Source organism: Triturus cristatus, chromosome 7, assembly GCF_964204655.1.
Source record: "Triturus cristatus chromosome 7, aTriCri1.1, whole genome shotgun sequence".
In the NCBI taxonomy this organism is placed as follows: domain Eukaryota; kingdom Metazoa; phylum Chordata; class Amphibia; order Caudata; family Salamandridae; genus Triturus; species Triturus cristatus.
In genome coordinates this window covers 253,131,378-253,152,995 of record NC_140590.1, presented here as the reverse complement: position 1 = coordinate 253,152,995, position 21,618 = coordinate 253,131,378, and the positions used below count along the sequence as shown (strand labels likewise).

The window sequence follows — 21,618 nt, the reverse complement described above, 5'->3', positions numbered from 1 at the left end:
TCATCCCTTGTCTGCACCTCTACTCCTTTCGGGGTACAGTAGATTGTGCAATTGAGCTTGCACAATAAGTCTCTTCCCAACAAACAAACAGGACTAGAGTCGCACACCACGAACTGATGTCGATCACTAAAGTTTCCTATCCTGACTGGAATCGGTTCTGTCAAAGGGCTAACTAGCCTCTTGTTCGCCACTCCAACCACTTGTATGCTTTCTCCAGAAAGGGCTACACCCGGAACTACCGCTGATCTTATAGTTGACCTAGTAGCCCCCGTATCGACCAAAAATGTAGTAGGGTGTCCGTCAAGCTCTGCTTCCACAAAGGGTCCTCTCTGATCTACCTCTAAGATGGCCCTAAGTATGCAGTCATCATCTTGGCCTAAACTCAACCGACCCAGTAAATCCATATCCTATTCTTCGCTTACTTCAAACATAGGTATCTGCAAATAAGTTCGAGCTCCCTGCTGTATGTTCTGTATCCTAGGTGGCTGGGGAATCTGCACTTGCGGGATGCCGGTCCCCCCTTGCATCATCCTCGGTGTAGTCACCGTCTGTACCTGTTCCGCCCCAGGGACCTGACCCATTCCTCCCTCCATCTGTGGCTGATTATAGGGGTTCAAGGGACACTCGCGCCTCCAGTGTCCCACCTGGTGACACTGGTGACAAGCTGTCGTCTTTTTCAGTATTGCTACATCTATACCTGTCCTAGGGTCTACGGGCCTCGGCCTTCCTTGACCCTGCACGTTCTGATTCCCTGTCTGATAGTTTCCCTGTCTCCTTACCACTGGACCCCCATTCGGCGGTCCCTGGGCAGCTTGCATCTGAATGAGCAATAGGTTATCTTTCATCTTCTTGTGCTTCGACTCAATCTCATCCGTGCAGTACCTGGCATACCGCAAGATCTCATCCACGGGCTTATTCTGCCAACAGATCAAATGCTGCTGTATCATGAGACTAACCTCGGGCTTCAAACCCAACATGAACTTAGACACAAACTGTCCTATATCCTTCGTTTCCAGTTCATCTAGACCACTGTACTGCTTAAAAGCCTTCAAGAGTCTCTCATAAAATTCATGTACTGTCTCCTTTGGCTCTTGCACCGTCCTGTCTATTTTCACCCAATCAATGTCTTGGGGCGAAACCTTCGATTTCAACCAGGTAATTACTTTCTCATACAGCCTCATCACCGCTGGCGACGGACCATTGGTAATCATATTCCTCTCAGGCTCACAGTCCGGCCAATCAACAGCAATTTTACATGCGTTCCACAGATCTCCCGGAACCACAATATCGAATAAGGTATTTAGGTTTATCCACAATACCTTCGAGATCTTGACAAAACGCTCAACTTGCTTGTACCACTCTGCAGGCTTCTCCCTAAGCCTGGGAAAATCATTCGTAAATGACGCCAAATCCCCCCTGCTCCATGGTACATGCACATATCCTCCATTCGCCACTTCCCTCAGGGGAAAGGTCTTTGCTAATAACAACCCTTCACCCGGGGTTCCTCCTTCCGCTCCCTTAGAGGTCTTTTTCTTAGACCATTTCTCTTCCCATTTATCAAGCGTCAGCCATGGCCGCATGGCTAGAACCAGTTCTCTGGCATGTGACCTCAATCCAACAACCCTCTTCTCCTCCAACTCTCGCTCAGTATAATGCATCCTATGACTTCCTTGCAACACCCTAGTCTTGGATAAATCCACATCATATTCCTTCGCCAATCCCCTCAATTTCTCGTGTGCCATTCGTGCTTTCCGAGTCACATCTTTCGCTACGAAAAACAGCTCATCCGGATTGTAGGATACTATCCTCTCAAGAGGTAGACTTCCATATATAATTTCGTCTACCTCTGCCTTGAGCCTTACTATGTCTATCATCCCTGCCTTCAAGGCTCCTTTCAACACCTGACAACTGGCTCCACGTCCCTCATCATATTCACATTCTGGTTCCTTCTCTCTCCTCTCTTCTGGTGCTTCTATAGGAGCAGAATAACTCCTAAAGTTATCCCGAGCTTTCTCCGCTTGGCCCACATTCCGGTTCAGGTGCCTCTCTGACGGTACCCATGACCTTAAATCTGATCTCTACTCCATCAGAGTCTTCGGCCTCACCGATCTCTGGTCCTCTTCGCCCCTAGATATATCTGACACCGCTGCCAATGGTGTACTCCATTGTACAGGGCTTGGAGGTCGGACCATTGCCCCTTCCAACCCACTTTCCTCGCTTTCTCTCCTCGTTCTTTCTGCCACTTGTTCGGACCTCTCTCTTTCCTCCGATTCCGGACTGTATATCGACACAATCGGTCCAATGGTGACCGGTACCCTCAATGCATCCGGTAACCTCATCTCCCTCTCAATCCTCCCACTAACTTCAGACTGACTCCGTGAACTCTCTGTTTCGAACGAAACCAACCCTTCCACTCGAGTCTCAGGTTGAATGGTTACTCTTCTAGTTTCCCCTCTCTCACCCCACCTATCATCTGCTTCATCTGGATTATAAGGAGGTGGTCTCTCATCTAACAATCTTTGCAATACTCCATCATCAGAGTCACTCTCTTCATCCTGTGCTTTCACATGCCTTATCCCCGTCGAGTCTATCAATAAGGGATACAGTTTCTCTTCCTCAATTGTCTGCACTCTCCATCTTTTCTCCGCTGCGTCCCATCTGGCATCCTGAAATGCCCTGATCGACTTTCTCATCTTTTCCTGGCTTCTTCCCTTTTCCTTATCATGCGCTGCTCTAATCCACGCATGTAATGCTTCGAACTGTGCTGGTCTTGGCAAGGGTCTTAAGGACCCCATCACCGACTTCAGCTGGTACAGCACCGCTAGTCTAAATGAGCCATACCTCGGGAAAGCTAGTTCCCCTTCACCTTGTGTAATCTTGTGCCAATTCTCGATCCAAACTATAGTATGTAACCCCACATTCTTTGCCATGTAATGTGCTGGGGTGTCCTCGGGAGGGGCTTCTTCTCCCTCTCGAACAACCACATGCTGATCGCCTCTACACAATTCTCGCAAAACCCTAAGACACTTCATGACGAGTGAATTCGATCTCGCGCTCTGTTTACTTCTTGTTCTTAAATCCTCCAATAACAGCGCGACTTACACCAACCGGCCTATCATAGCGCGACACTCTCTGACGTCACCTTCCTCCGTTCGCAGCAGTTCCCTTCTCCAAACACGTTTCACGCCTACTCTCGTCCCATTCGTACACTGAAATAACCGATGAAGTTACTTCTCTGGCTGTCCGTCCACAGCCTCTGACTGTTCGTCCACAGTCTCTCGACCTTGTTGACCTCGATTGGCGCCCGTCTGCCCCCGTCCGGCCAGACAAATCGCCACTGATAGGTTACTGACACTCCGATCCGCACACAACAACCCATGACCAGCGTTAAGTTGCCATACACACACACGTTCGCTCCCCCTATCTCGGTCCAGGTGATCGATGGTACCTCACGATCTCCTTTGGGTGGTCAACAAAATCTATCTCAGGTGTCTTCTACACCACAACTCCCGGGCTGCGCGCGCTCACAGCCTGATCTCACAATCACACAACATACACACCAACTCCGCAAGACATCACACAACAAATCAACACCGCAATCTACAACATCTCATTATGTTCATACTCACTCCTGGAACTGCTGCTTTCTGCCGCACTGCTACTCGCCGTCGATGCTCGTCTGCTGCCGTCTGCTGCTCGCCATCTGATGATTCACCATCACTTATCGTCTCTGGGCCTCAAGGATCACTTATCCTTATCTAATCTAATCGTCCCTCGCTATCGGAAGTAACCATCCTCTGCTACCAACTGCTCCGGCCCATTTTAGTATCCCGCAATTATCTACTAGAACCCACTCTGGTCGGATGGAACTTTTTACTTGCCCAATAGCGTGGAGGGAATAAACACAATTATCAGAAAATGCTGTCCACAATTTATCATAATCAAGGACTCGAGACTTAATCTCTTGGCTCTCTGGCTTTTATTATCAGCATAAAGATTTGAAGATACAAAGTCCTCAATACGAGGCACAACAAGTATATAGGCACTAACACAAATGCTACTCTACGAAGAATCCGCATACGGCTAAAAATAACTAAAAGCACAATCTCTAAAAGCATGAGGTAGAAAACTACCAAGCCAATGTCGATATTAGGGACACTGGACCATACCATCTCTGTCCCTACTCTGTACTAGATGACATCCCTACTTAGCAATCCCTTGAGACCCTCAATCGAGTAAAAGGTGTCAGAGTGAAACTTCCTAAGAAGTCTTCACTTCGAGAGCTTAGTCTAAGTTGCCCCCTCTAGTTCTTCGCCTAGCCTTTCTCTGCTCTGGGCTGCTCTGATCTGCCTCCACCCTCGGGGCGCTTTCTCTAATACAGAACCCCAAATCTCAGAACACGCCCTTTGCACCTCCTCTTCTGCGGGGTCGTCTTTCAGTAATTTTCCACAGAGCGCTGTCCAGTTCCATCGTCCATCGCTTGGCCTTGAGTCCCAGACGCCATCCGCACTAGGAGTTACGATTGGCACATTCCAATGCACTCCCATGTCTGGCTTTTACTACATAAGTCAATTCGTGAACAAAGAGCTTCTCTACTAACGAGCAACTGTCCTTGCACCTGGGGTGAGATCATGCAAGGCAGACATACTTCGCATCTTTTAACTTTGCAATTTACTACAGCCTAAAACCTCTACTGGAATAAATCCTTTTTGGCCTATTGCCCTTGGCTAACATAAGAAAATACCAGGCCTTTCGCCTCGACGATATATGCGAATTCTGGCCACTACTTCGGTTACACAAGCATGTCTAAATCACAGTATTGACATTTACGTCTTTCTTTCATGTGTGGTCAAACTAAACAGTCTACAGACACGAATTCTAAACTACACGTTTTAACATCACATTGTTCAAATGACTAAACTCTACATTTCTCTAATACATTCACAATATGCTTGTACATAGCTAACGCTTCTATTGAAATCGATATAGATTATACAATTCTTTAATACATTGCACACAAAATACCTGAGTACACATTTGATTATATGTGGGTGCCAACTAACGGTGAATATAACGCACCCCTACGATTTTCAAACTTTTAAGCGCTACATCAGGAGCATCCTAGAACGAGCTCCGTGGCTTTATGCTACTTGACCCATTCAACGTGAGTGCACTTCTTAGGAAGTCTTTACGCGCTGACACCTTTTCCTGAACTTGCCTGGGGAAATGCTAAGTACGGATGTCACGTTAGTGGTAGTGTAGGGACAGACTAATGTTTTTTACTTGCGAACCTCCATTGAAGAAGACTCTTGATGTCGGCGCAGTTATCTTCTGCGTCTTGAATCTAGAATTGGTTATTCTCTGTATGCTTCACAGACTAAATTTCGCCCGTAGGTTTGTCTTTGCATTAGTTCCGGTGTATTTCTACACCCTCATCTTGAGGTGTTTGTGTGTCCAATTGTTCTTGGCTTTGTAATAAACAAATTAATCTTAGAACCTGGTTTGTTGCCAGTGTGAAATCTAATCCAATTGCCAGTGTGAAATCTAATTAGATAAGACATTTCTCCTGTCTACACTTTTAAGCAGGAACCAATGATCCATCGACCAGGGGTTCCCGAGTAAATCTGGAATGTGGAACCCATCCCATCATTATCTAAGTGTATTTGCTGTGAAAACGGTTTGCGATATATTGTTTGAACGTATCAGATACCTAGGTGTATCTTTAATCTCAAACCTATTGTGTTTCATTTATATTTTTGCACATTTTAAGCCTTGCTAGTTATACGGTACTGGGACCTGGAACCGTGCTTCCAGGACATGCAGGGTCTACCCATGCCTTTTTACCGGAAAATGTGGATTGTTATAAAGCATTCAAGACCTCTGGTTGGTTCCTAAGAATATATTGATCCACATTTAATTAGTTCTTGACTTTCTTGCACAGATCATTGTACACCTTCCATACGAGAGCTCTGCAGCAGAGGAGACAGTTTCGTTTTTTTGCTGTGCTATTCATTGTTTAAAATCAAACACTTTTGCTCCATTAGAATGGCTTCTGGACGGGACGAAGGGAGGGGAAACCAGACAAACATGGAGAAAAGACAACTGAAGCACTGCACGAAGTTCCTATGGAGCATTAAAAATGACCACCAGACTCCATTGCCTGGAAATCTTTCACCATTTCACCTGGTGAACAGAAATTATAATCCAAGTATGTGACATGCACTTTATGCAAGAAGAACTGAGCAGGCGGAGCCAAGAAAAATACATCTTCATTGCACAAGCATCTTTAATGCTTTATATAAACCATAGTTCAATGCTGCAAAAAACAAGATGGGCGCTAAAGGAGTGACTGCATTTTATTCAGCCATGCAACACGACATGGCTTCTGAAGGGATGCTGCCGGAAGATATCTTGCAGGAGGAGTAAGAGCAGATTGATCCTTGTATGCACCTGTGGGCTTGCATTTCTTTGTGTCCCACAAGGTAATATTTTGCAGAGAACAAAGAGCAAGAATATAAATAAAGCAAGTGCTTTCTCGCTAATAGACATGTAAAACCGATTTGTTTCCCATTTTCATGTTGCATTTTTTATTTTGTATTGCCGAATAAAAATAGGGGGAAAAACTAAACAAATCTTTAAAATGGAAAAACAGAAGAGATGAGTAAATGATATAGTGTCTGAAAGAGTTAATGAGATAGAGCATGAAATAGGAAGCGAGTGAGAGGGATTGCTCAGTAAGGGTTAGCAGCAGGGCATGGCCTCTGGTCAAGTCCTTTTCTCAACCCGCTGCAGGAGGCCAACTTCCACTGTGTGCATCTTTCAGACATGTGCAGCATGGGTATGTGCAGCCTGGGTAGATCACAGGAACTGGCCTCCATCCAATTAATCCTCCGTACCCACCACAGGCAACCAACCCCAGCTATGCACAGCCTTCAGCAGTGGGCGTTGACTTCAGGGCAACCAAACCCGGTGTAAGCAGGAGGAGATGGCCACATGCAGGAGGAGATGGCCACAGACAGCTGTAGCACTGCAGATTTGGCCATGCGAAGTGGGGGTAGACCTCTGTAAATGACCTCCTGCCAGGCCCAACAACCAACCTTTTGCAGGCACGCAGTTTCAGCTGGATGTCTATCCCCATTGCGCACGGCCTTTGGATTGGGGGATGGCTGCAAGGCCTGGCCTCCTACCAGGCCCTGTGGCCAGCCTGCCAAAGGTAGCCAACCCCCGCAGTGAATAGAACTTAGAGAAACTTTTTGGCATTGAGCAGTCAGTGGTTATTTATTTATTTATTTGTTTTACAGTCCGTGGATCCTCATTTGGTATCCAGATCCCAGAGCAAGGTTCACCAGCCCAAGTGTTGGGGAAGTTTACCTTAGGTTTGCTGTACTAAGCTATGAAGCTCAGCCTGGAACCACAGTGGGCACACCTACAGAATGCATTCTAGGTGGTGCAGTGCAAGCATTGTTTCCCAGTTTTATCATTTGAAACAGCTGAAAATTCGGAAAAATTGTTTCTTTTGATAGGCATAGGAAGGAGCTGGTCTGCAAAAATGTAAATACTGTGTTGTTCACACACTTCGATCATTATGGATTTAAAGCGTTCCTGTGTTCCATCATACTGTGGGAAACGTTCTAATGTTTATGTCTATCAATGAAGACCGTCTGATTTGAAAATTTATTGTTTAAAATCCTCATTTCATGATCAATTTTACTGGGTGCTTTATAAAGCTCTAGCTGGCATACAGTCAGTCATCTTTCTTGCACAAACCTTGGCCATGCAGTTCAGAAAATAAAATAAATATTATAAGAATGAATAAATATATGATGAAAAAGAATAACTAAAATATTTTAAGCATTTACATAAATCCAATACTCACCAGGAGTTCATGTGTCGTTCATAGATTCAAGCCATTATAAGTTCAAAAACATACTTTCCGATACATACTTGGTTGAAAAATAATGTCAGTAAGCTAGCAATATTGAAGTAGTTACATGATGACTGTTGATTTCTCCAAAAGTTTCCAGCCTGGTATGATGAAAGAGACAACTGCATGGTGTACATGCGGTGGTCTTGTCTGCAAATACAATTCTCTTGCTTTATTACACCATAAACTGTTTTCTTAGACTGGTTTGTGAGCACCATATGAAAAAGTCTTCACCAAAAGCAGCATTTACAACTAAAGGTTTTCAAAACTACCTTGTGGGACAACCTACCAACCCACAGTTGAGTTGTCAATCTGAATTATCAATTACGCCTATTATGCTTGGAACACAGAATTTTCAACTAATTTTCCCAAAGTGTTCTACCAGGCAGGAAATATTTCACTCGTGTCTAACACACAACTCTTACGGAGGCTCAGGAAGCACAGGGACCTAGAATAACCTATTTTCCTATGATAAAATGAGAGGGAAACATGAGAGTGGCAAAGATGATGGGAAGAGTGGTGGATTGCGACTGAATTGAGAAGAAACTCAATGATGCATCTGTCGGTGATTTATCACAGTCACCATCCAATATGTTTATTGACAACACACTCATCCGATACATAATCCGGGCCTTTTTTGGGCTCTGGGGCATTTATTCTGGAAGCAGCTGCAATTCAAAAAGAAAGCCCAGGACAGCATGTTCTTGGAAGACACCAGGGGCCTTTTTAAGAGGCTCTTACGCTGCCATTGCTTCACTTTTTGTGATGCTGCAGCGGCATAATAAATGCGCCACGCTGCACCTTATTCACAAAGTGACGCATCTAGGCAGATGCGTGACTTTGTAAACCCTGCTCTTCATTATACCTGGTAGAATGTATGCAGAGTGGGCGTTACGACGCAAAAAAGCCCTGCAGAAGGTACGTAGTGAAATTTATGAGATTTTACTATGACACTTCCACAGCGTCAGTGCGTAAAATCCTTACGCTTTCTTGAAGCAGGCGTAAGGGGTGACGCAGTGCCTTTCACATTGGGCTTGCCCTATGTGAAATGACATATTGCTGGAGTTGTGCATATTCAGACACACTCTAGCAATGCACCATTTTTTGCACCTACAGATACGTCAGGGTTACTTACGTATCTGTAAATCCTTGGGACATGGAGCACCGTACAGTGAATTTGGCGCATCCATGGTGGCGCAAGGATGGCGTTTTGAAAAGCGTTGCATCTCTATTTTCCCGCAGCAATACAACACTTTTCATAAATGAGGCCCAAGAAGGTTAGGGAGCAGGTGGAAAGAGCTGCTGACTTACGTGGATTTAAGGATGCAGGATCTCCCTATGTTGTTGGCGTGGATGGTATCAGAAAGAAGATTGAGGCTTGCAGGGACCTTGCCTGTACTGGCACTGGTACTGGGGTCTTGCCTGAGATCTAGACAAAAAAATAAAATAAAGGTGACTAGAACAAAAAGATCTTTTGATATAAACGTGTCACACAGAAATGAGCAGCAGTTTTTACAGCCAGACTGGAAGTGAAGTCACAAGAATCTCACACACAGAGGCTCTCTACTGAGCCTCAGTAGCAAGATGGCTACCTGAATTCAAGGAGGACCAGGACTCTCTGATAGATTAAAAAAAAATTGTAAGAGAAGCAACCAGATAAAGAATATCGACAGCGATGCTTCCTTCATATTCCATTTCTCCTTGTTTCACCATATTAAGACCAAGTTATTTTTGGTCTTAATTTTGGAGCTGCCCCAACTTTCCGCCACCCTTGTAAATAGGTTGCAGCATCAAAATCAAGGGGTGTTGTGGCGGAACGCCCAACACTAACCTCATTGCCCACCCCTTTCGCGCTAAGTGTAGCGTGAAATGGGGCCTTATTAAAAAACGGCGTTAAGCCACCTTATGTGGCTAAACGCTGCCTTGTAAATAAGGCAAAGGGTTTATCGCCACAGGAGCGTCACAAAAAGTGACGTTCCTGTGGCGATAAGCCCATGTAAATATGCCCCAGTGCTTGCAAAAACACAGTCACACAATTAAGAAGACACCCCAATGAGTTCTACAAGGAGTGTGATAGGCGATGGGACATGGCAACAGTGAATCCCTCACTGATTCCTGCTAATAGCATGCCTTTCTAATGAGTTCTACACACAAAGAGGCACAATAACAAACTCTATAAACTGCTAGTATCCTCTGCTCAAGAGACCCACAGAAACTAATTGTGACCAGCGTTACTAGCAGTTAGGCTTCTCTTTGAGTTCATCTAACACAAAGACACTAATTGAGGCCCTTTAACAAAAAGGTTGTCCAATGAGTCAATTAAGCTTTCCAGTGAGTCCTTCGATTGATGCTTCCCAATGATCGCATTGAAGAAAATGATCTTCATGAGTCTTGCCAATAGTAGGGGTACCCCATACAGTAGGATTCGTTTTCAGCCCAGTCAGCTATTTATCTCTAGCTGAAGAGATTATTTTATTTTGAACAAATAAACTTCAACATGTAACACAGAGATCTTCAAACAAGCAATAAAAACTCTATGCATACCCATGTTTTCTATTCCTTTTGTCACACTTACATGAAAGCCATAAAATAATATATTTTTTTAAATAAACAGTCTGATTTACGTCAGATCTTAAATCGGTAAATCAGTATTTTGGAATAAATATGTTTTGATCTGTTATGTTATGTTAAATAGCTTGTAGAGCGTGCAGCTACCCCAGCAAAGGGGCGTCCCTGCGCTAATCACAGTCAAATGGAGAGACCACTAGAAAGGGTACGGGGGCCATAAGGTGATGGAAAAAGATACGTCTTTATTGCCTTACAGAACGCCAAGTAGTTTTTCAAACTACGAATAGGCAGAGGGAGAGAATTCCATAATTTGGCTGCACGAGTGCAGAAAGCCCACCCACCGGGCCATAATCTCCTAATCCTCGGAACCACCGCCAAATGTTGGTCTGTCAACCGGAGTGGGCGGGAGGGAATGTAGGGTGAGACAGGGTAGCTAAAATGCCAGGCAAAGATGAATTCAAGATTTTAAAAGCAAGGCACAGGGACTTGAACTCTACACGTCTGGCCACTGACAATCAATGTAGTTGGCGTATGGTAGCAGAGGTGGGGCAGGTTCTCGGAAGGCCATGAAGAGTTCTGGCCGCCGCATTCTGGACCCTCTGTAGTCTCGAGATCTCTGCCTTGTTGGTCCCCAAGTAGAGAGAGCTAGCGTAATCTAATCTCAACAAAATAGCGGCCTGAATGATAATCTGCCCAGTGGACGGGTCAAAGTATCCTAACAGTGGTTTGAGCCCCTGCAAAATACTGATACAGGTCCCTGCACTTTCTTGGTTTGGGCCTGAAAGCTGAGAGCTGAATTCACCAAGACACCCATATTCTTTACCAACTGCTTGGAAGTGGGGGCAGTACCCAGGGTTGTGGGCTACCAGTTCTTATTCCATAGTTTTTCATCTCCCCCGACCAACAGAACTTCAGTCTTTCTTGCGTTAAGCTGCAGACAGTTGGCGGAAATCCATTCTGCAATAGCTGAGAGATCGCCCTGAAACGTGGAGGCACAAATCATTTGTTCTCCCAGCTCACTAAACTTATGAAATGTCTCCCTTGGAAAAAGTACCTCACAGGAACATAGGTACTCACGGAAGTAGCCAGAAAATTTAAAAAACCCACTTTGAACCAAAGTTTTTAAGGCACCAAGCAAACAAAGCAAGTCATCACAACTCTCCCCAGAAAAGCTTTTTTGTCTCTTCCATCCAACCATCTATCCATTCTTACTTTCACCCTCTTATTCACCTGCTGATATGAAATAAGTTACTTACTTGTAATTGCAGTTATCTAGTACTAGTATCTTTCATAGATTCACATGCTTGAATCATTCCCCGTTGTCGAAGTGGGAGTCCCACGGTAATATGCATAAAGCATTAAATAAAACTTCCTATAGGCTATCATGGTGGCAACCATGCATTTAATAGCCTATCTACCTCCTTTTCTAAAAAAAGACAAAACTTTAAGTACAACCAATCAGTAACCAGCACCCTCTAGAACCTTCTCAAGAGAGGCTGAATCCCTCAGATTTTCCAGCACAAGTGTAGATAGGAATACCAAAGTATAAGGGGAGCCATTCCTGGGAGGAGGGTGGGTTACACGTGAATCTATGAAAAATATCAATACTGGATAACTGCAGTTACAGGTGAGTAACTTATTTCTTATACAGTATTGGGGTATCTTTCATAGATTCACATGCCTGAATCAGAGTAGCAAGGAGTAATCTAAAACAAGTAAGTACCCTTAGTGGATGGTGGGTAGTACCAATAGCATATCAAAATGTATTCACAGAAAGAATGTTGTGAGAAAGCACTGGTGTATAACTATATGCATATAAACGCATGGACATGTAGAATAAACATTTCTATCATAAGCTTTAACAAGTATACCATCTTCTATAAACAATTATGGCACATTTCAAAATGTAGGTCAATATGTAAAACAGAAAAGAAATCATGTAATTAAAGAGGCTCACCTTACTGAAACAAATGACGTAGCACTGCCTCTCCCACAGCTGCATCACCACGCTGCGTTGACTCCACACAGCAATGCTGCATGAACGTGTGCGTCGATTTCCAAGTCGCAGCTCTGCAGAATTTTTCCAGTTGCACCCCTGCGAACATAGCCGATGTAGAGACTGTTCTTTTCGAGTGCGCTCCAACTGTTTTTGTCAAAGGCTTGCCTACCTTGCCAAAACTGACTTGTGGCTGCTATCCATCTTGCAATGATAGTTTTAGAAACAACAGTGCCCTGACAATTTTTGTCCATAGGCTATGACCAGTTGATCTATTTTACGGATAGACTCAGTTTTATGTAGGTAGAATTTACGACACCTCTTGATGTCTAGAGTGTGTAGAGTTCGCTCCACAGGTGTAGCAGGATCAGAAAAGAAAGTTCTGAGAATGACAGGTTAGTTTAAATGGAACTGTGAAGGAACCTTAGGGATGAATTTGGGATTCGTCCTGAGGATAACCATTTATTTGTAAAACGAAGAAAAGGATGTTTTATAGTGAACGCTTGTAATTCACTAACCCTTCTAGTTGAAGTTAGGGCGAGTAGAAGAGCCACTTTCCACTTCAGATATTTGATGTCAGTCCTATGTATTTGTTCAAAGGGTTGCTTCATCGATTGCAACAGGACTATATTTAAGTGCCACTCAGGAGGTGGAGCCTTAACAGGTGGATAAATACGAAAGAAGCCTCTCATGAATTGCTATACAATTCTGGTAGAACAGCGAGACAGACATTTAGGGGAGCGTCTATATAGAGATATAGCTGCTAGATGAACTCTAATTGAAGAATATACCAGTCCTGATTTTGCCAAGAACAGAAAGTACGGTAGGATTTGCTCTGAAGCAGAGATACACAGATGCAGGTTGTTTTGACGGCACCAGAGACAGAATTGCTCCCATTTCAGTCTGTAAGACTTGGTGTTATCCATACGAGACCTGGCAATAATGTCTTTATACTCTTGTGTAATAGTCAAATCCTTAAATTCAAAGAATTCAGGAGCCAAGCATTAAAGAAGTGGGGGCTATCAGGATGAGAGGACCCCACTCCGCTTATTTGTTGCTGAGTACCGTATGTATTAAAGGTATTAACGGGAAAAGTTAAGCAGAGATCCTAGACCATGTGTCGAAAGGTATTCCATCCCGATCCTGGATGTGGATGACAAGTTGCATAGAATTAGCATTTGCGGGTTTCGCTTGTTGCAAAGAAATCTAGAGCCAGTTTGCCCCAGAATAAGAAGATCATATTTGGTGCCGACCGATCAAACTTTTATTCGTGGAGGCAGCTTCATTGCATGCTGGTGGTATTGTCTGTGCGAACTAACACCGTTGACTCTTCTATTACTGGCAGGAAAGCTTGCAGACAAATTGAGATGGATTTGAGCTCCAGGCGATTGATATGCATGCTCTTTTGGAGCGGAGACCCCCTTTCCTTGAATTTGTAGGGTCTGTAGAGGACCACCCCAGCTCTCCAAGGAGGCATCCATAGTCAATACGAAGTGAGGTATTTAGGGTAAGAGCGTGAGGTCCTCTAATAGGAGGGAGATCTGGGACCACCAGTCTAGAGTTTTCATCATACACGTGCAAAGCTCACCAGGCCCTTGAAGGATTCTTTTCTTTGAATCTATCGTATTGTAGCTGTTCCTGTAAGAATCTAATTTTCAGGTGTGCAAGAGGGATCATATTGATCGCTGAGGACATGATTTTTTCAAATATTACTTTATTTATTTATTTAGTTTGAGAGCCAGTTCCTACAGCATTAGTTGCTTGGTGTAAGATAGAATGTATTTTGTCTTGGACAGTACCTAGTGTTGCGGGCTAGGAACAGAATCTTCTTAGATGGATGAGTTGATGGCCTTTGATAATTCACAAGGAGTCCTAGTTTGTGAAACAACTTTAGGCAAGCTTCTGTGTCCGTGGACGAATAAAATGCCTGTGGTACATTTTAGTCAACCAGTTGCCGAGGTAGGGGAATACCTGATGACACTCCGTCCTGAAAAAAACTGCCTCAGGGCTATGCAGTAGGTAAAATGCAGGAAGTTGATCTGAAGCCAAATGGGAGGACTTTAAAGCGTAGGAGGAAATGTGGAAGTATGAATCCTGTAAATTCGGAGCTGTCATGTGGTGTCGGAGAGGGAGACCACATAACAGTATTGGTTTCAGAAATACTTGTTTAATTTCCAGAGGTTTACGATGGATAGCCAACCCTTTATTTTCGTGTCTATGAAGAAAAAACTGAGAATAGAAGCCTGTTCTTTGTTTAAAATGTACACCTTTCTCTATGGAACCTCTGGTTAGCGTACTCATAACTCCCTTTCGAAGCAGATGCAAATGGGGGGTGGGGGGGCACCCTCATTTTGGCGCAGTAGTGGGCAGAATCTTGGTGAACTCTAACGTCTGACCATATGTTCTGAGAGCCAGGACTTATTTGTCCGAAACTATTTTCGGCCAAACATGACAACATTTTGGAACTGTTTCTCCCACAGGATGACGTAAGCAGCACTAGAACGTTGTCACTGTAGGTAAGCTAGCCTATAGGCTACTGATAGCGTTGTTAAGTCTGATACCTTTGGTATCCTCCTTGATACAGATGAGTATCTCTTTCACGAGTGCCTAAAAAGGGTGTTTCTTTCGAAATTGAATGTGTCAAAAAATCTTGTGGTGTCAGAGTCATCCTTGACTGCTTGCAAGGCATCGTCAACGTGCTTGGCAAACAGAACATCGCCATGGTATGGTAAAAATATTAGATATATTTGCACCTCTGGTTCTATACGCAGTGGTCTTGAACCAACATTGGTGTCTAAGGACCACTGGCCCTGCCAGTTGTGAAACACGTATTGAGGCTATATCTATAGCGCAATCTATGTTTACTGATGAGGAGGTTTTAACCCCTGCAGAATCTTTATATATATATATATATATATATATATATATATATATATAGATATATATTACCTACTGGCGGTCGCCAGTAGGTAGTTATAGTTAGGACCACGTTTCCATAGGAAATCCGCAACATTCTATTTTGAATAACTTTGGCGCCGGTTGACGAATCCTCGCGAATTTTTCAAAATAGGTGGGGCGCTACGCTCCGCTCCTACCCTGAAAGTCTCGGGGAGATTCGTCAAGCGGGGGCTGAGATAAAAGGGGGGTCCCAAAACACGTTTTTCCCATGCATTTTTCCATAGGACCTTTAGACACAGCTACAGCCCGAACGGCTGAACAGAATTACTTGAAATTTGGCAGAGAGGTAGTCCTCAGGTCAAGGAAGTGCCTTTTGTAGGTTTGGTGTAAATCTGTTCAGTAGATTCTGAGAAAATAGCCTTTAAATCAATATATATATCTGAGCCAGCTTACGGTGCGCTTACGGTGCGCTTACTGTACGCGTACGGTGGCGTGCGCGAGCGCGATTCTGATTGGCCCTTAGATCTTAGTAAACATTCGAATCGGTCGAAACCAGGAAGCGGCGGCCGCCATTTTCTCTCTCGCACTCTGACAGGGGGTTGAAAAACAAAGTGCAAAAACATATAAAGGGGCTGTTTACACAGCTCCCAAGCACCTAGCCATGTCGAGGGAGTCCCCAACGATCCCCCAAGTGAAAAAAGGCAATTTTAATTTTATCGAAAATTTCGCCGATTATGCTTACGCGTACGGTAAGAAAAAATAAAAAAAATAAAAAAAATATCCACATTCTCCCCACCCCATGTGCAAAAGTTGCCCGAAGGTCACCTTTTGTGCATGGCTGATCAGAGCTAAACAAAACATATATTTTACCTGTCACAACGATGCTCATCATATGTCCTCCATGTGCGCACGGTGCGCGAAGCGCATCGTGCGTTCATGGCCCATCTAGCGTAACGTGGGCACGCGGTGCGCGAAGCGCACCGCGTGCTCACTGTGCACGCACGGTGCGCGAAGCGCACCGTGCGCGCACGGAACGAACTGCGTTAAGTGGGCGCGCACGCCACAAATGGCGTAAAGTAACTTAGCATTTAAAAAACCGTACAAATTCACTGAAAAAACCATAGGTTTCACACACGTTATAGTTAGGAATTAGCATTTAAAAAACCTTGCAAATTCACTGATAAAACCATAGGTTTCACACATGTTATAGTTAGCTGGACATTTTACTGATAAAAAACCAATGAAATTCCCCCGTTATAGTTACTGTAGGCAACTATAACTCACGCGACCGTAATCCTCTGCTGATGACATATGTGTCTTTATGAAAAAAATTGTTTGTAATATATGTATAGCTAAAATTTAATGGAAGAAGACATGGGCAAATAAGTGTCTAAATACAGTATTAGCATCAGCAGAGGATTACGGTCGCGTGAGTTATAGTTGCCTACAGTAACTATAACGGGGGAATTTCATTGGTTTTTTATCAGTAAAATGTCCAGCTAACTATAACATGTGTGAAACCTATGGTTTTTGCAGTGAATATAGATAGATATATATATATCTATATATCTATATATCTATATATAATATATATTCACTGAAAAAAACATAGGTTTCACACATGTTATAGTTAGCGGAAATGTTACTGATAAAAAACCAATGAAATTCCCCCGTTATAGTTAGTGCAGGAAACTATAACTCACGCGACCGCAATCCTCTGCTGATGCTAATACTGTATTTAGACACTTATTTGCCCATGTCTTCTTCCATAAATTGTTAGCTATACATATATTACAAATATTTTTTTTTCATAAAGACACATATGTCATCAGCAGAAGATTGCAGTCGCGTGAGTTATAGTTTCCTGCACTAACTATAACGGGGGAATTTCATTGGTTTTTTATCAGTAACATTTCCGCTAACTATAACATGTGTGAAACCTATGTTTTTTTCAGTGAATTTGCAAGGTTTTTTAAATGCTAATTCCTAACTATAACGTGTGTGAAACCTATGGTTTTTTCAGTGAATTTGTACGGTTTTTTAAATGCTAAGTTACTTTACGCCATTCGTGGCGTGCGCGCCCACTTAACGCAGTTCGTTCCGTGCGCGCACGGTGCGGTTCACGCACCGTGCGCGCACAGTGAGCACGCGGTGCGCTTCGCGCACCGCGCGCCCACTTTACGCAGTTAGTGCCGTGCACGCACGCCCACGTTACACTAGATGGGCCATGTACGCACGATGCGCTTCGCGCACCGTGCGCACATGGTGGACATATTATGCGCTTCCTTGTGATAGGTAATCTGTTGACATTTTTTTGGGAAATGCTGTGCTCTTATATGCCATTTGCACACGGGGTGGAGAGAGTGGGGTTTTTTTTTTTAATAATTATTTACCGTACGCGTACGGTAAGCGTACGGTAAGCGTAATCGGCGAAATTTTCGAAAAATAAAAAATTACCGTTTTTTGCCTTGGGGGATCTTTGAAGACTCAACTAACATGGTTATGTGCATGGGCGCTGTCTAAACAGCCCCTTTATATGTTTTTGACATTTGTTTATCAGCTCCCCCCTCAGAGTGCGAGAGAGAAAATGGCGGCCGCCGCTTCCTGGTTTCGACCGATTCGAATGTTTACTAAGATCTAAGGGCCAATCAGAATCGCGCTCGCGCACGCCACCATACGCGTACGGTAAGCGCACCGTAAGCGCACCGTAAGCTGGCTCAGATATATATATTGATTTAAAGGCTATTTTCTCAGAATCTACTGAACAGATTTACACCAAACCTACAAAAGGCACTTCCTTGACCTGAGGACTACCTCTCTGCCAAATTTCAAGTAATTCTGTTCAGCCGTTCGGGCTGTAGCTGTGTCTAAAGGTCCTATGGAAAAATGCATGGGAAAAACGCGTTTTGGGACCCCCCTTTTATCTCAGCCCCCGCTTGACGAATCCCCCTGAGACTTTCAGGGTAGGAGCGGAGCGTAGCGCCCCACCTATTTTGAAAAATTCGCGAGGATTCGTCAACCGGCGCCAAAGTTATTCAAAATAGAATGTTGCGGATTTCCTATGGAAACGTGGTCCTAACTATAACTACCTACTGGCGACCGCCAGTAGGTTATATATATATATATATATATATATATATATATATATATATATATATATATATATTCACTGAAAAAACCATAGGTTTCAGGCCTGATATAGTTAGGAATTAGCATTTAAAAAAACCTTTGAAATTCACTGAAAAAGCCATAGGTTTCAGGCCTGATATAGTTAGGAATTAGCATTTAAGAAACCTTTGAAATTCACTGAAAAAAACTTAGGTTTTAGGGGTGTTATAGTTAGCTGGACATTTCATTTGAACAAAACCATTGAAATTCCTCCGATATAGTTAGTTGTACTAACTACATCTCGCGCGCCCGCAATCCACTGCTGATGATGTCAAATATTACATCATTCATGACATGGTCAGTGACATCACTGATGACATCTCAAATGACATTACTGATGACATCATCCAGTGAATGTGGTTTGGTTCGTTATTTAAATATGTATTGTTGTAATAACTTCCACCACTATATATATATATAGCAATTTGCATTGAAGAATGAGTGGATATATAAATATAAATATCTGGATGGAGGATTTAGTAGCAGTGTGATTGACTGTTTACTTGACTAATTTATAGTGTCTCACTAAATATATTGGATAGTGACTAAACTGTGTGAATATCTGTATCACTTTGTCAGTTGTTGTGTAAACTGCTGCACTAGTTGGTTACTAGCTACGTGAAAGTCTATATTATTTATTGATTAGTTAACTGAGTATTTGTATGGGAGAGTGAATGTGTGTGTGGTTCGGTGGGGGGTGTGTGACTGCCCAAAGATGTGTGAATAGTTGATTCAGTAGGTATATGAAGTTAAAACTACATGTTATAACAGTTGTTTGGGTGAGTGAATATCTTTATGGGTGTGGAGATGAGTCAATATATGTCTCAATGGTACATGTCCAACAAACTAGGAAAATAAAAGCCAGTGTATGTGTCAGTTGTTGTATATAAATAAGTATACATAAGACTCAGTGATTGTATGTGTGACTGTATGGATAACTGTATACTTGTAATAGTGTTTTTATAACACACTAAGTATGAGTTATTATCTATATGAATAGATGAAGTGGTGTTTTTATAAGTGTATGGCTAAGTAAAAGTAAGTATGATCCATTGTTTGCATAAGTGAGTAGGATGACTTCATAAGTGATTAGGATGTGTGCTGGTGTGTAATGTCGATATAGGTGTATAAGTATATTTGATAGTGTTCTATTGATCATTGACAGCATGTATGAGTGAATCTATAGGTAAGTGATTAGATGTGTGTATAGATCTAGGAATCACTGAGTGGGTGTTTAGAAACTTGTATTGGTGCTTCAATGGTTTTAAATCTGGCACTCTGTATTTTACAGTGAGTGATGAAAGGTTATACTAGTGTATGATGAGGTGTATCTGATTGTCACGTGGATGATGCCATCAGTGATGTCATTAGTGATGTCATTTGAGATGTCATCAGTGATGTCACTGACCATGTCATAAATGATGTAATATGTTTCATCATCAGCAGTGGATTGCGGGTGTGCGAGATGTAGTTAGTACAACTAACTATATCGGAGGAATTTCAATGGTTTTGTTCGAGTGAAATGTCCAGCTAACTATAACACCCCTAAAACCTATGTTTTTTTCAGTGAATTTCTAAGGTTTTTTAAATGCTAATTCCTAACTATATCAGGCCTGAAACCTATGGTTTTTTCAGTGAATTTCAAAGGTTTTTTAAATGCTAATTCCTAACTATATCAGGCCTGAAACCTATGTTTTTTTCAGTGAATTTCAAAGGTTTTGTAAATGACAATTTTTAATGTATTAATTGCTATACTGATTTTTTTGATACTGATTTACTACATTTTTTAAACTATTTATTTTTAGATATATTTTTTTCTAATTACATTATAATTAAATTATACATTACAATACAAAATATACTTTCTCAGAATGAATTACTTTAGTTTAAATACTTTGCAAATAGGCAATAGACTTTTAAGTACAGTAGTTACAGTTGTTGCAGTGGGCAACACAATTTCAAACACAATGCAACATTGAGCTCAATGTGAATTTCTAGTCAAATGCAATTAGTTACTTTATGGATTACTTTTCTAACCACAGGACTGGATCCTAGATTCAGTCCTTGGACATCTCCTGTAAATAGTTGAGTAAAAGCATTTTGGTTACAGTAGTTATTTTTAAGGAATATTATTGTATTTTAAAAGTTGACACTTAGAACATTTTTCACATAGAATCACCAATGTTATCCTATGGCAGAAAATTCACTTAACAGGTAAGTAGTGTTATCGTTACTTTTTCTTACTCAGTGGTGGATCCTGGATCCAGCACTGGCCAATCTCCTGTAAACAGTTGAAAGAATGCGTTTAAGTCATACAGGCGATTTTTTAGGAATATTTTTAGTTTGTGAAAATAGACACTTAGAAACTTTTCTGGTGAAAACTACACAACGGATACCTGTGGAAGGAAATACAAGTTACTGGTAAGTATGCTTAGAATTACTTTTCAGAGTCAGTGCTGGTCTAAAAGATGCAGCCCAGGGTTCTCTCCCGATAACAGGTGAGTAAATCGAAATTCGTAGTTCGGCTGATTTTAGAGGAATATTTGTACGTTTCAAAAATGGACACTTAGAAACTTTTCTGGTGAAAACCACACAATAGATTCCTATGGAAGGAAATACAAGTTACTGGTAAGTACGCTTAGACTTACTTTTCAGGGTCAGTGCTGGCCTTAAAGATGCAGCACTGGGTTCTCTCCTGATAACAGGTGAGTAAATCGGAATTCGTAGTTCGGCTGATTTTAGAGGAATATTTGTACGTTTCAAAATTGGACACTTAGAATCTTTTCTGGTGAAAACCACACACTGGATTCCTATGGAAGGAAATACAAGTTACTGGTAAGTACGCTTAGAATTACTTTTCAGGGTCAGTGCTGGGGTAAAAGATGCAGCACTGGGTTCTCTCCTGATAACAGGTGAGTAAATCGGAATTCGTAGTTCGGCTGATTTTAGAGGAATATTTGTAAGTTTCAAAAATGGACACTTAGAAACTTTTCTGCTGAAACCACAACATTGATTCCTATAGAAGGAAATACAAGTTACTGGTAAGTACGCTTAGAATTCATTT

General features: G+C 42.5%; 1 protein-coding gene across 1 annotated transcript in view; it reads right to left on the bottom strand.

Moving 5' to 3' along the window:
- The window catches only part of C7H19orf81 (chromosome 7 C19orf81 homolog), a 565,104-nt gene that overhangs the window by 320,624 nt on the left and 222,862 nt on the right, over nucleotides 1–21,618 (bottom strand). Inside the window, exon 2 of the mRNA XM_085614338.1 lies at nucleotides 9,236–9,353. Within this exon, the coding sequence (XP_085470464.1) occupies nucleotides 9,236–9,353 (118 nt within the window). The remainder of the gene's footprint in view (nucleotides 1–9,235; nucleotides 9,354–21,618) is intronic.